We start from the raw sequence: 15,839 nt of genomic DNA, 5'->3' as shown, positions 1-15,839 counted from the left end.
GCATGCAGGGAGCAGGGCTTCAATGGAGCTGGAGAGTTGGAAAGACGTTTGCGAGTGGTCTCAAGCAGTTGCTTCTTTGGTTGATCGGCCAGCACAGTCAGTTTCAAAAATTTGTTTGGTGAATTGCGTCCCTGTCTACTGTGAATGCGTTTCTCCTCATTTGCATGCATATATTGAAAGTGGATCGCAGGAGAGGTTAGTGAATCGGGCCGGAGGGAAATCTAGTTGCAAAGGGATTGTAAATCGATCGATACACGATCGGCTTGCTTTGTGAATCTAGTCCTTAGTGTAGGTGAGCTATAAATGTGATCATTTATTTATCTAACTCTGGAATTCATTGCTAGAGAATGTGGTGAAAGCAGTTGGCTTAGCAAGGTTTAAAAAAAAAAGGAAAAATCCATAAGCCATTATATTAAGATGGACATGGGAAAATCCACTGCTTATTCCTAAAATAAACAGCATAAAATCTGTTTTACTCTTTGGGATGTTACCAGGTACTTGTGACCTGAGTTGGCCACTGTTGGAAACAGGATACTGGGCATGAAGAACCTTTCGTTTCTCCTATATAGCAACTCTTATATTCTTATGACCTCCTTTTTCCCCCAAAGAAAGTTTTTTTTTTTTCAGAAATAGAATAGAAAGAAGAAATCTTGGTTAAAATGATTTTGGAAACCAGATTATTCTGTCTGGTTGAAGTAAATTGTCTGGGAGAAAAAGCACACACTCTAAATTACATTCTGCTGTAGCGGTAAGCAGCCTTATGGGTGAAATGTAATCATTTTAAAACTGTTACATCACTGAGTTATGAGGGGAAGAGAACAGTACAATATATAAATTATTAATTGTGAGAAAAGGTAGAGAAATGATCCACATTTATACACTTTGGCTCAGATTCTATAAATAACGCTTGAAGTTAGGCACCTAGATTGGTGCACTTAGCCAATTTAGGGTTCATAGACGAAAGCGCACGAGGCCAAAGCTGCTAAGACAAATGAGCGTAGGACATCAAGTAAGTTTAAAGTGCTCCAAGGGAGTGTGTGGGGGGAACCCCCCGTTTTTACTTAGAAGTGTTGGCGCTGACATTGGGGAGTTTGAGGGGGAAACCCCCCCACCATTAGAAAGGAAAATGTAATTTTTCCCAGTGTTTTAGTGAAAAAACCCCCACCCCCCATGGCAGCAGCAACACTTCTAAGCAAAGTGGGGGGAGTTCTCCCCCCCCCCCTTGGAGTGCTTTAAAGTTACCTTTTAATCCAGCGCACTGACGTTCTGCATGCATTTGTCTTAGCGTCCTTGTCTGCATGCGATTGTCTGGCGTGCTTTAATCCTGTCACCCAATTTAGGCACCTAACTTAATTATTCAATTAGGGTAAATCGGTGTTAATTGAAAAGCGCCTTTAAAAAGCAATTTAAAAACCAATTAATTAGCTAGTAGGCACCTACCACTTTGAGGTAGACTTCTATTTCGAGGAACCTATCAGAAAGTTGGTGTGGTTAGGGGGAGATTCTGGGTAGATTTGGGGCATGGCTTGGCGCAGACGCCTAACTTAGGGTTTTCTTGGCCTAAATAAGTGCACCTGACATAAATAGAATGCGTCTAAGGTTTCAATGCCTACCAGAGACTAAGACCGCCTAGACACTGCTAGGCATGATTCTATAAACAGCACCTAGTGGATGATCGACAATTGCATTCCTTGGTGCCTAGAAGTTCGGTGCCATTTACAGAATGAGAGGCTTTCAGGATAATTATTAAAATGAATAAAGTTGGGGTTAATATTACACACTTACACACACACACACACACACACACACACTAAGTAAAGGTAACTTAAGTTGGTTATGAAGGCCAGGGAAATTCACCAGAATATAAGTGGGGTAGACTAATCGTGACCTTCCCCTAGACTTCAGACTCAATTTCAAGTTGATTTTCTCTGATATAAAGAGATTCTTTTCAGGGAGAGGAAGAGGGAAAGTAATTGAGAGAGAGAGAGAGAGAGAAAGGGGGGGGGGAGAGGGGGAGGGGGGAGAGACTCACCAAAAGAGCTAAGCTGTGATCCTGATAGAGAAGGGACTTCTGGAGGCATCTCCTGAAGACAGCAGACTGGCCAAATAAGGAATAAGGGGCCAAATGACAAAGCAGCCCTTAGGAGCATGCTCAGGGCAGAGGAGCCCTTGAGAGCACCCTTTGGGCAAGAGAAGGGCACCTGGAAGCACAACTGGTACTTGGAGCCTGGAGCTATTGGCACTCAGAGCCTGGAAGAGGTGAAAGCTACTGGGAGTGCAACTGGCACTCAGAGCCCAGCAGGGGCAATAAGTGCTCAGAACTCTGCAGCACAGACTGGTCACGCCAGACTGACTCAGTCTCTTTAGATTACTCCAGCAGGCGGGTGAAATCTAGGGCACCCGGTAGGGAAGGACTAGGGTTACGAGACATCCGGGAAAACCTGAACATGTCCTCTTTTTAGAGGACTGTCCGGGTACCCAGAGGTTTGTCTGGGTTTTAGAAGTCCCCAAGCTCAGGGCCACATCCGGAGGGCATTTATGCTTGCACAGACGTCAACATGACGACATTGTACATGTGCACATGATGTCATCGAGTTGAAATCCACACATGTGGATGTGGTCCCAGGCTTGGGGAAAGAGATACAAGGTTTATTTGGGGGCAGAATAGGGCGGGACCAGGTGTCCTCTCTTTTTTTTAAAGAGAAAATCTGGTAACCTTAGAAAGGACAAAGAAAAAGATTCAAGGAAGGACAGAGATAATATTGCCACTCCAAAAAAAGGACCAGGGAGATGTGTTTAAAGCTGCCACATTCTCAAGGAGAATAAATAAGTATGTCTAAGTTCCATAGAAGTGTCTCACAAACTATGCAAAGCTGCAGCACACTAAACATGGTGGCCACGGCTCGAGGCATCTGGAAGTGCACGGATGTCGACATGATGATGTCATGCACATGCGTGATGTCATCACATCAACGCCTGTGCATGTGTGAAGGCCCTGAGCCGCCAGTGTGAGGTGCTGAAAGGGAAGAGGTGTGGAGAGAAGGAGAGGTACTTACACCCTACACATGTAACAGTTACAGTTCTGCCTAACCCAGACTAACATCTAATGCTGTGACAATAGGATGTCAGAAACATCTGAGCAAACAAATATTTTTAACAGTTTCTTGTTTATTGAACACCATTTACTCAGAAGACTTAAATTGATTACACAAATCCTTCTCATTAACAAATGCCTTCATGCTTTCATGTACTACAAATTTTAAACACATTGGCCCAAATTCACTAAGCTCACCGATTGTGTCCCGACCAGATCCATATGCAATCCGATCTGCACATACAAATGAGGGGAAATGGTATGCAAAAATAGGAAGGCAACGATTCACTACACTGAAGAATGAACTCCGATTGGGCTGGCCGATTCAAAAAGAAGCGACTGTTGAGGACCAGTCGCTCACATCCTTGCCGACTGTCCTGCTCTCTGCCACCCTGAAATCCCAGTATCAAAAAAATAAAAACATTTTAAACACATCTCCTGCTCTCTGCCGCCCTGTCCCTGCCAACTCTCCTGTTCTCTGCTGCCCTTCCCTGCAGTGCGAGCCTGTGGTTTTAACCCACGGTTTTAACCTGCAGGTTAAAAGTGTGTTCTGTTCCTGACTACATATGGGGTGACCTCTTTTCCTAAAACCAGGGACTAATGCTCTCTCCCTCCCCCGTCACCTCTCCAGCTCTGTGTCCGTGCAGCTCCTCAATTGAATTAGGACTCGAAGCCATAAGGCTGGTACATTTTGAGAAAGGTGCTTGAGCTTCCCGAGCTGGCGGCTTTGACCTTTTCCATCAGCACCTTAAAATTCAGTTTCTCCATCCTGTTTCACTGCCTTTTACATATGCTTTCCAGCACTGAGGATAAGACATAGAGGCAGAAGCGTGTTCTGTTCCATTAAAGCCCCCCTCCCTTGTACGGACAGCAAGCACATGCGCAGACCATCTACAGGCAAAGAAGATGGTCTGCACATGCATCAGGATCGCTCTGTAGGATCATTTTGGGATCGCTGTGGGGCGTGCCTCCGATCACATTAATTTGCCTAAGGAGACGTAGGAATCGGTTGCCCGGGAAGACTCAGCCACGGATCGGATCGGTGAGTTTAGTGAATCTAGCCCTTTAACATCTCAGCCAGTCTTGTTCACAGTAATCTTTTTGAATTTTTGAGGGAAAAGGAGGGAAATGCCACCCACTAACACCTTTCTTCCTTAATTGGAAGCACCAGGTGCCAACTATTCCAGGGCCTGATGAAGCCCGCCCAAGGGAGACTCCAGCCAGGTCAGTCTGACACAGAAATATTCACAAGGGGATGTTACACATATGTGTGTAATTAGCATATAACTATTTATGCATACTTTACAGAGTTGCCCTGTAAATGGCCTTCTGATATTGAAGGGTGGGAGGAGGGAGGGTAGTAGTATCAAGGGATTTGTGTAACGTGGCGGTAGGGAGTGGGCATCTCTCCTGCTGCCGGGGGGGGGGGGGGGGGGAGTGGGGTTAGTAGTGTCAACAGATTGTGCAACACAGCAGGAAGGAGTGGGCATCTCTCCCACTGCCAGGGTTGGATGTTGGAAGGTTGTGCAACGGTGGCGGAAGGGAGCGGGCCAGGGAGGGGTGTATGTCAAGGGGTTGTGCGACACAGCTGGAGGGAGTAAACATCCCTCCCACTGCCAGGGTTGGGTGAACGTGGTGGGAGAGAGTGGGCATCTCTCCTGCTGATCTTTGATTTGGGTTTTTTGGGGTTTTCTTTTAAAATGCGGGTGTATTCTGCGCATGTGCTGATTGCTACCACCAGCGACTCATCTCAAGTAAATTTAGTGAGCCTATGTGAACATCCGTGAATCTCATTTGCATGTGGGGACTTTTAAGAATGACTTGCCTTTTTGAAATCATTACAATAGTGATCTCGGTAGCAGCCCATCGCATTTTACTGTTAAGTTTTGAGAATTTTCCCCCTAAGACTTACAAAGTACCATAGTAACCTATGGTGCTTTGTGTGTCTAAGTGCTTTGAAAACGAGTCTCACAAATTACATATTAAATTATATAGTTGTGGAAGGAAATGTTTGTATACTTTACCAGATGAACCTGTGATATCCATGGCCTTGAGATTTCTGCACTTGATGACTGTTAATGTCATTCTTCCAGCAGTAGGTAAATAACAAAGAGAAAACATGATCTCGCCAAGATCTATACTTTCCTGAAAATAAAACATTTGTTATGATTCTGCTTGCCAATCTCAATTTTCATAAGTACAATAACATTTCATCATGGATTCCTGTCACCTACGAGTATTAACAGCAGTACTTGAAGAGCAGTTCTTCAACATAACTAACTTTTTCAATCATTGTATAGAAAAACTGCCCAAAATATTCTGACCTCTTTGGGGTTGATACTCAAGGCCAGGGCTGCCCAAGTCCAATCCTCGAGATCTACTGGCAGGCCAGGTTTTCAGGATATCCACAATGAACATGCATGTTAGAGATTTGCATACCAAGAAGGCAGTGCAGGCAAATCTCTATCATGCATATTCATTGTGGATATCCTGAAAACCTGGCCTGCCGGTAGATCTCAAGGACCGGACTTGGGCAGCCCTGCTCAAGGTAATTTTACTGGACAGGAACGGCTCTTGGCCACTTTAATTGCTTGTGTGGGGGCTATCTGCTGATATTCAGTGGTGCTTCACTGGTTAATACTGATGAATATCAATATTAATCGTCAAAAACTAAACTAGCTATTTAGTGGGAGAGTCCAGGGGCTCAGTCAGTACTTATGTGATTAATTCCTATCTTTATGTGGTTCACCTCATGTGGTTAAATACTGAATATTGCACTTGAATGTGTAAGGTTTAGCCAGCTGCAAACAGCTGGATTTTCAATGCTGGTGTCCGGACATGGCCTGGCACTAAATATCTGAGTATAAAGTTAGCAATGGATAAAAAACACTGACCACTGCTGGTTGAATATCGACCTGTTACTAATTCTCAAAGTGCTATTAAATTGAATGAGGTGTGCAACCTTGGAAATCACTGTAGAATATAAAAGTGGGAACTAAGGCCCAGACTCACTAAAGACAGTGATTCAATCGCTGTTGGCCGATTCTTAGCCGATTTTAAAACAGCGATTGATTCACTATGTTTTTTGCATGCCAATGATTTGCACAGAGGTGCAAATCATTTGCATGCAAACTCCCAACTCAATCGCTCAGTGCTCACTGCTGTCAGGGTTCTGCCGGGTTTTTTTCTTTTTTAATCGGGCAAATATTTTGCGTGTATTACACACGCAAAATATCTGCCCAATTTTAAAAAAAGTTCCTTCATCCCGACAAAGTGCCCCCTTCCCCTGAATCAAAAAACACCCTCCGCCGCCAATGCCCGCTACCGTCGTAGCTTCAAAATCATGGCAGGAGGGATTCCCACTCCCTCCTGCCATTGGGCCAACTCAACTTCCCCCCAAAAAAACAAACAAACGGCAGGAGGGATACTGACTTCCTCCTGCCACTGGATGCCCCTCCCCATTCCCATTTCCCTTCCCCTAGCTGTTTGGAGCAGGAGGGGTGCTCAGTCCCTCCTGCTCAGATGCCTCCAGTGATGTGTCTGGCGCCCTGGTGCATCATGTGATGCACAGGGAGGGGCCTAAGGCCCTGATTGGCTCAGGCACCTCCCTTGGAAGGGGCCTGATGCACCTGAGCCAATCAGGGACTTCCTCAGTGAGTAGCCTAAGGAAGTTCCTGATTGGCTAAAGCATTGCAGGTGAAAAATAGATGATTTGGAAAATCGGGCCAGAAGGAGTAACGTAAAATTTAGTGGGATTCCAAAGGTGGAGGGAGATGAAAATAGTGACAGAATATTGCAAGAAATGTGCATCTCCCTCCTACAAACCCACTTGTCAGCTTCAATTCTGTTTGTGGTAGATATTGAGATAATGTAGATCGAGCCCATCAGATGTTAGGACCACCACAGCAGAATAGGCCCTGTGACATCATTGCTCGTTTTACTTCTTAATTGAAAAAGGAAATCTTGCTCATAGCGAGAAAAGCTGTAAATATTAAATATCAAGGAACAAAGACTGCATTATTTCAGGATCTTTCTGCACTGACTTTGCAAAAAAGGAGAGAATTCGGTAAAATAACCTTTTGTGGAGGAAATGTTTAAAATATAAGTGGGAAAGCCATTAATGTGCTAAACCTGGGTAGTTTGAATAACCCCATGAATGTGTAAGTGTATTTTCCAGGGGGCTCTGTGCATTCCTCATGGTTTGTATGTTTGCTGTGCTGTGAATTTTTGAGAGTGTGGTTATTATTGGATGATTATTCTCATTTTGCTTGTGTGGTTTTGGCTAAAATATAAATGGGTAAGAACTTTGGTGGAAGTATGTGCACATCTGAGAAGAGTGGGCCTGTAGAAGGAGCCAGAACCACCCACATTCAAATCTACGATACTCCCTCCTGAAACACCAAGATGGAGACAGGTTCCAGATAAAAATAATAAAAATAGCAGGCTGAAACGGCAATCAATGGACTTCACAGGTTCATCATCAACTGCAACCTGACTGATACAAAACCCTTACTACATCAAGTTTATTGTCATATCTAAATTAGAGTATAAAAATGGACTTGAGAAAATTTGGGCTGCATGAAGTGAGCACTAACTGGTATAACTTTTGCTGTTGAATGTTTATCACTTGAATTTAGCATTGTATTTAATAATCAGATGAGTGAGGGCTGATCAGAATTATACCAATGGAGATGATGGATACTGTAAGGTAGAGATGGTTGAGAGTGGCATAGGGGTAGGGGGATGATTGGTGGGAAAAGGGGGGTGCATGTGACCATTTGATACAAGTGATTATGACAGATTGCACAGAATGAATTAACTTACGATTAGTGGATAATGGTTGTGCGGAGGGAGAATATGTTGTTCTCAAGGATCTCAGCAATGGTGGAATGGGCTATCAGAATAACCTAGTATAAATTGGAGCCTTAGGCCCCTACCTGGATGCATCCATCGAGGTGCTCATTTTAATGTTGTAGAGTCCATTTGCAAGGCAGTGTTGGAGACTGCTAGAAACCTCGCTAAAAACAGATAAGCCATTTTGATAATCCGCTGCTAAAATGCTTGAAGGCTAAACTGTCTGAAAACAGTTTAGCGATTGTGTTAAAGTTTTGAGAATCTGGACCTAAGCCAGCCCATCAGCTAATCTGTTGGTAAGGGAGAAATCTGGGACAGGCAGCTATTAGGAGAGTTAGAATTGTGCCTATGTGTAGAAGAGACTGCTTTCTTACCGTATGGTCTTAGGGCCAGCTTCACTAAAGTCTGCGATCGTTGCTTTTCCCCTCGATTGCCCATTTTCTGATCCAACCATGCAAAATAGTAAAACTACATGCAAAATAGCCAAGCAATTGATTCACTTACATTGCTCGGCTATTTAGCAATGGATTTTACCGATCCTAAAACCCGATTGCTGTAGGACCTGCCGGTAACTGTGTTACCAACAGATCTGCCTGGTTTTTTTTTTCTTTTTTTTCCAATAGCACAGATATTTTGCATGTATTAGACATGCAAAATATCTGTCCCATTAAAAAAAATGGAAAATATCCCCTACTGCTACCAACAGACTTCCCCCAATAACCCCCAACAATTGTGCGTCCCTCCTAAAACAAATGGCAGGAGGGATGCCTACTCCCTCCTGCCCGGAAAGACTTCCCCCCTCCCCACACAAAAAAAAAACAAAAACGAGGGATGTCCACTCCCTCCTGCCACCGGAGGCCCCCCTTCCCCTCCAGGTTCCCATACCTTTGAAATTGGGAGCAGGAGGTACTGAAAACACCTCTTGCTCCACCTCCCTGACACTGGGCCTTAGGCCCCTCCCCAGTGTATTATGTGATGCTTGGGAAGGGTCCTAAGGCCCTGAATGGTCAAAACAAATAACTAATCAGGGGCTTCCTTAGGCTCCTTCCTCAATGACACTAGGCCTTAGGCCCCTCCCTGGTGCATCATGTGATGCACAGGGAGGGTCCTAAGGCCCTGAATGGTCAAAACAAATAACTAATCAGGGGCTTCCTTAGGCTCCTTCCTCAATGACACTAGGCCTTAGGCCCCTCCCTGGTGCATCATGTGATGCACAGGGAGGGGCCTAAGGCACTGATTGGCTCAGACACCTCGGGTTCCTCCCGTGAGTGGGGCCAGTGTCATCGAGGAAGGAGCTTAAGGAAGTCCCTGATTGGCCATTTATTTTGGCTAATCAGGGACTTCCTTAGGCCCTCCCCATAATCACATGATGCATCGGGGAGGGGCCTAAGGCCCAGTGTCATCATCAGGGAGAAGGAGCAGGAGGTGTTTTCAGTACCTCCTGCTCCCAACTTCAAGGTATGGGGGGGTGCACAGGGGCCTGGAGGGGGAAGGGGGTGTCCATTGGCAGGAGGGATTGGGCATCCCTCCTGCCTTTTCCTTTGGGGGGAGGGGGTTGGTCTTTCTGGGTAGGAGGGAGTGGGCATACCTCCTGAATGTTTTTTCGGGGGGGGGCGGGGGGGAGCGGGCAGGTGCCTTTGTGGCCGGAGGAAGTGGGTATCCCTCCTGCCTTTTTCTTTTGGGGGAGGGGAGGGGGGTCGGTCTTTCTGGGCAGGAAGGAGTGGGCATCCCTCCTGAAGATTTTTTTCAGGGGGGAAGAGCGGGCAGGTGCCTTTGTGGCCGGAGGGAGTGGGTATCCCTCCTGCCTTTTTCTTCAGGGAGAGGGGAGGAGGGAAGTCTTTCCGGGCATGAGGGAGTGGGCATCCAACTGCCATCTTTTTAGAGTTCGGGGGGGGGGGGGGGGGAGGGAACAGACAGTGACTCAGGAGTGCTTGTGTGGGGGGAGGGCTTTTTTAATGGGACAGATGGCGTGCAAACATTTTTTTTTTAAAAAAGCAGAAGCCCCGACAGCAGTGACAGGAAGCTGCTTCCCTTGTCACTACTGTTAGGACTCTGCATTATGTCAATCGCTCACTGAGCAATCGAGTTGGTGGTTTTGCATGCAAATGATTTGCACCTCCATGCAAATCATTTGCATACAAACCTGATAGTGAATCAAACGCTGTTGGAAAATTGGCCAACAGCGATTGAGTCGCTATCTTTAGTGAATCTAGCCCTTAGTCTTGTTTGTCACTCCATGAAAGTGTTTATGTTTGGATGACCCAGACCACAGAAATGAGTTGTGTCCTGTGAATAGTAAAAAACTCATCCCGTGTCACATCTCTGTGAAGAAGTCTTATTTTTCTAAGACTGTATTTGATGTGATGTAAAATTTGAAATTTTTTTAAATAAAATTAAAAAAAGAAAGAAGTCAGCACTTCCATCCAAAGAACTTATGAGGAGAGAGCAAGACTTCATGTTTAACTTCTAAGTCAGTTTGATGGGTTTCCTTATTGATTTTCTAACATCTTAGGTAGGTAAGCATATATATATATATATATATCCCCTTTAACCAGGGGTCTCAAAGTCCCTCCTTGAGGGCCGCAATCCAGTTGGGTTTTCAAGATTTCCCCAATGAATATGCATGAGATCTATGTGCAAGCACTGCTTTCAATGCATATTCATTGGGGAAATCCTGAAAACCCGACTGGATTGCGGCCCTCACGGAGGGACTTTGAGATCCATGCCTTTAACCATAAGTATATGATGCTTCTCTTAAACCAGGGGTAGCAATTCTGGTCCTTGAGAGCCGGAGCCAGGTTTTCAGGATCTCCACCATGAATATGTTTGAGATGGATTTGCATGCACTGCCTCTCCTTGAGATGCAAATCTATCTCATGCATATTTATTGAGGATATCCTGAAAACCTGACCTGGCTCCGGCTCTCGAGGACCGGAATTTCCTACCCCTGTCTTAAACCCTTTAGTTAAGTCTTTTCCCTTGAAGTGCAATCCTTTTCTATAAAGTGCTATTTTGAGCCTATAAGTGCTTCTGGTCTTAAGTTAGCAAGCATTATACACTGTTGTTCAGTATCCATAATTCAGTTAACCTAGGCTGGCCTGTGGGACGTACTGTATATTGCAGTCAGCTGTGACCCCTGGCCTCATTCCCTGATGATGTCAATGTAGACTGGATGTCTCCACAGCTTTTACAAGTTATAGGACTGTGGCTTAAAATAGCAAAAATATCCCAGCCATACAGTCTCCTGAGGAGTGGCCTGCAAAGGATTTCACACCTACAGAGAAATAGAGACTTCAGATCAAAAGACCCTAAACAGACCACTTGTGGGAACAGGCCTATGCTGAAAAAAGAATCGTATAAAAAACTATGGCCCCATTTCACTAAAGTCAGCGAAATGGCCCATCATGTATTTTCCGATCTGATCCAACCCAACCCACGCAAATGTGTAAAACCCCATGCAAAATAGCCAAGCAACTGATTTACTAACATTTGCTTGGCTATTTTGCATTGGGTTTTAATATCCTAAAACCCGACTGATGTAGACCTGTTGGTAACTGTGTTACTGATAGGTCTGCCGTTTTTTTGACAGGTCTTGAGAGAGGTAGACAGTCACGTAGCTGGAGGAAGGGAGGACCGGCTAGTGACTTGTCTCCCAGGGGCCAGGACACGAGACATCACTGATAGGATCGAGAGGATCCTGGACGGAGCAGAGACAGAGGAGACTGCGGTAATAATCCACGTCGGAACAAACGATGTGAGCCGGAGGAACTTCAGCATGGACGCACTGACTGACCAGTTCAGGGACCTGGGACGAAAGCTGAAGCGGAGTACCCGGAGGATAGCATTCTCAGAGATCCTGCCTGTACCGAGAGCAGATGCAAAGAGGCAGGCAGACCTCCAAGCTGTGAATGCATGGTTGAGGAGATGGTGCCAGGAGGAGGGCTTCCACTTTGTGAGGAACTGGACGTCCTTCTGGGGAAAGAGCAAGCTCTACCGGCGGGACGGCCTGCACCTGAGCACAGCGGGAACCAGGCTACTGGCAACCAATTTGAGGAAGGAGATCGAGAGGGCTTTAAACTGAAGAGAGGGGGAAAGCCGACAGCTGATCTGATGTTGACGCTTCGGACAACAGCATCCAGAACAGATGCTGAACGGGCTGACTGCAGGGAGGAAACAGAGGGACCGGAAGATCTACAAATCAGACAGCGAGGGAAACATCAGGTAAAGGGAGCTTGCTGGGGGAAGACTAAGGGGCATGGGGACACAGGGGGACTGGGTGGCATAAGGGCGAAAGCCGAGGGTAATATAGAGGCACCACAAGGCAAGGGGGATCAAACAGAGGCTCAAGGGATGACAGCCCAGGAGGGGGCCGATAGGGCTAAAAATCCCAGAGGAAAAGCGGGAAAGTGGGGTGGCAGGAATGCGGGGAAGCTGAAAACTAAGAGGGTAAAGGCTGAGGGTAAAGCAGAAAAACAGAGAGCGGGAAAACTGCCAGAAATCCAAGGGCAAGTAGACCAGGTAAATGCAGAGGTGGAAGAAAAACGACGGGACCTGCGGTGCTTATACGCAAATGCAAGAAGCCTCACGGCCAAGATGGGTGAGCTAGAAGTCGTCGCCAAGGGGGAGGACCTGGATATAATTGGAATTGTAGAAACCTGGTGGACAGAGGAAAATCAATGGGATATAGCGCTGCCGGGGTACAAGCTCTATAGGAAGGACAGGACCCACAAAAAGGGGGGAGGCATAGCACTATATATAAAGGAATCTATCCACTCGGTCGGGATGGATATGGCAACGAGGGCAGAGGGGCTGGAATCGCTGTGGGTCAAATTACCGGGAAACAAGGGTGCGGGCATAAAACTGGGGCTGTACTATCGACCACCTGGTACGCCAGAGGGAGTCGGACACGACTTGGAAACGGAATTGAGACATGAGTGCAGGACTGGAAGTGTAACAGTGATGGGGGACTTCAACTACCCAGGGATAGACTGGAGTAGTTGAAGTCACTCCAACTGCACTAGGGAGACAGGATTTGTAGAAGCTGTGAAGGACTGCTTCATGGAGCAACTAGTCAAAGAACCGACGCGAGGGGGTACTACTCTTGACCTCATCCTAAATGGATTAGGGGGGCCTGCAAGAGGGGTAGAAGTGGGAGGACCACTAGGCAACAGTGATCACAACACGATCAGATTCACATTAGAAAGAGGGACACCCATAGTTAGGAGGACTGCAACAACTGCGCTGAACTTCAAGAAAGGGAACTACGTTGCTATGAGGGAAATGGTGGGGAGGAAGCTCAGAAACATCTTTAGGATGGAGACTGTGGGAAGCGCCTGGACCCTATTCAGGGACACCCTGCAGGAAGCACAGAGAATGTACGTCCCCAATTTCAGGAAAGGCTGCAAGAACAAGCGATCAAAGGACCCGGTTTGGATGTCAATAGAAGTAAAGAGGGCGATAAAGGACAAAAAAGTATCTTTCCGGAGATGGAAAAAGGACCCAACAGAGGAAAATCACCAGGCGCACAGGAAATGCCAAAAGGAATGCCACCGGGAGGTAAGAAAAGCAAAAGAGAAATATGAAGAGGGGCTGGCCAAGGAGGCGAAAAACTTCAAGGCATTCTTCAGTTACATTAAGGGGAAGTGACCAGCGAGAGAGGAGGTAGGGCCGTTGGACGATGGGGACAAGAAGGGAGTGATTAAGGAGGATAAAGAGGTAGCTGAGAGGTTGAACACGTTCTTCTCGTCGGTTTTCACGAGCGAAGACACATCTAATATACCAGACTCAGAGGAGCTCATGAGAGGGAACAGGCTGAAAAATTAGAGCACATAGAGGTAAGTAGGGAGGATGTCCTCAAACAGATAGACAGGTTAAAATGCGGCAAATCACCGGGCCCGGACGGGATCCACCCAAGGGTTCTGAAAGAACTAAGACAGGAAATAGCGGGCACAATCCAACATGTTTGCAACCTATCCTTGAAAACTGGTGAGGTGCCAGAGGACTGGAAATTGGCAAATGTCACACCGATCTTCAAGAAGGGATCGAGGGGTGACCCCGGAAACTACAGGCCGGTGAGCCTGACTTCAATAATAGGGAAGATGGTGGAAACTATGATCAAGGAAGGCATTAGCGAGCACATCGAGAGGAATGGCCTACTGAGAACAAGCCAGCATGGATTCTGTAAGGGAAGGTCGTGCCTAACAAACCTTCTGTACTTCTTTGAAGGAATAAGCAGTCGGATGGACAATGGGGAGCCCATAGACATCATTTACCTCGACTTTCAAAAGGCTTTCGACAAGGTGCCACATGAAAGGCTACTCAAGAAACTGTGGAACCACGGGGTGGGAGGAGATGTGCACAGATGGATCAAGCACTGGCTGTCGGGTAGACTGCAGAGGGTTGGAGTAAAGGGTCAATATTCTGACTGGCGGGGAGTCACGAGCTGTGTGCCACAGGGATCGATGCTGGGGCCTTTACTCTTTAACATATTCGTCAATGACCTGGAAAAGGAGGCAAAGTGTGAGGTTATAAAATTCGCAGACGATACCAAACTGTGCGGCAGAGTTAGGACCAGGGAGGAGTGTGAGGACCTACAAAAGGACCTGGACAAGCTGGAAGACTGGGCGAACAAATGGCAAATGCGCTTCAACGTGGACAAATGCAAGGTCATGCATATAGGGAAAAAGAACCCGTTGTTCAGCTACAAATTAGGGGGGGTATTGTTGGGAGACAGCAGACTCGAGAGAGACTTGGGTGTGCTGGTGGATGCATCACTGAAGCCATCTGCACAGTGCGCAGCAGCCTCGAAAAAAGCCAACAGGATGCTGGGCATCATAAAGAAGGGCATAGCAACCAGAACACGGGAAGTCATCATGCCATTATATCGAGCGATGGTACGTCCACATCTGGAATACTGCGTTCAGTATTGGTCGCCGCACCTCAAGAAGGACATGGCGGTACTTGAGAGAGTCCAAAGGAGAGCAACGAAAATGGTAAAAGGGTTGGAACACTGCTCATATGCCGAGAGGCTGGATAGGCTGGGGCTCTTCTCTCTGGAGAAAAGGAGACTCAGGGGGGATATGATAGAGACCTTCAAAATCATGAGGGGCATAGAGAGGGTGGATAGGGACAGATTCTTCAGACTGAAGGGGACAGCAAATACGAGGGGGCATTCTGAGAAACTGAAGGGAGACAGGTTCAAAACAAATGCAAGGAAGTTTTTTTTCACCCAAAGGGTCGTGGACACTTGGAATGCGCTACCGGAGGAAGTGATCAGGCAGAGTACGGTACAGGGATTCAAGCAGGGATTGGATGGATTCCTGAGGGATAGAGGGATCGTGGGATACTGAGGGAGGAGCTGGGATGTAACATGGGTGTAGGAAGTTAACCAGGAAATGAGTAAACCAACCTGGTCGTGCATGTGTAGACCGGAGGGCTAGGACTTCGATAGGAAGGCAGGACTTAAATGGGAATTCAGACAGGTCTTGACCTGTTTTTGGGCCACCGCGGGAGCGGACTGCTGGGCAGGATGGACCTGTGGTCTGACCCGACAGAGGCACTGCTTATGTTCTTATGTCTGTTTTTTTTAATTCATTTTTTTCCATGGCACAGATATTTTGCGCGTATTACACACGCAAAATATCTGCCCCTTAAAAAAAAAAAAGAATAAAAAAACAGAGACCTATCAAAAAAAGCCCCCCCCCCCGACGACCCACAAATGGCAGGAGGGATACCCACTCCCTCCTGCCACCCGATGCTCTCCCCACCGCGCTGAAAAATACAGCAGGAGGGATGCCCGGTCCCTCTTACCATCGGCTCCTTTCTCCTCCGCCTGCGGCTGGCCGAACCCCCGCACTTACAAATATGGCAGGGAGGATGCCCACTCCCTCCT

General features: G+C 46.7%; 1 protein-coding gene across 1 annotated transcript in view; it reads right to left on the bottom strand.

Annotated features, from left to right (window-relative positions):
* SYT10 (synaptotagmin 10) overlaps positions 1-15,839 on the bottom strand; it is a 229,693-nt gene that overhangs the window by 38,695 nt on the left and 175,159 nt on the right. Inside the window, exon 4 of the mRNA XM_033952384.1 lies at positions 5,119-5,239. Coding sequence (XP_033808275.1) covers positions 5,119-5,239 — 121 coding nt within the window. The remainder of the gene's footprint in view (positions 1-5,118; positions 5,240-15,839) is intronic.

Source organism: Geotrypetes seraphini, chromosome 7 (assembly GCF_902459505.1).
Source record: "Geotrypetes seraphini chromosome 7, aGeoSer1.1, whole genome shotgun sequence".
NCBI classification, from domain to species: domain Eukaryota; kingdom Metazoa; phylum Chordata; class Amphibia; order Gymnophiona; family Dermophiidae; genus Geotrypetes; species Geotrypetes seraphini.
This window is presented reverse-complemented; position numbering and strand designations above follow the sequence as displayed.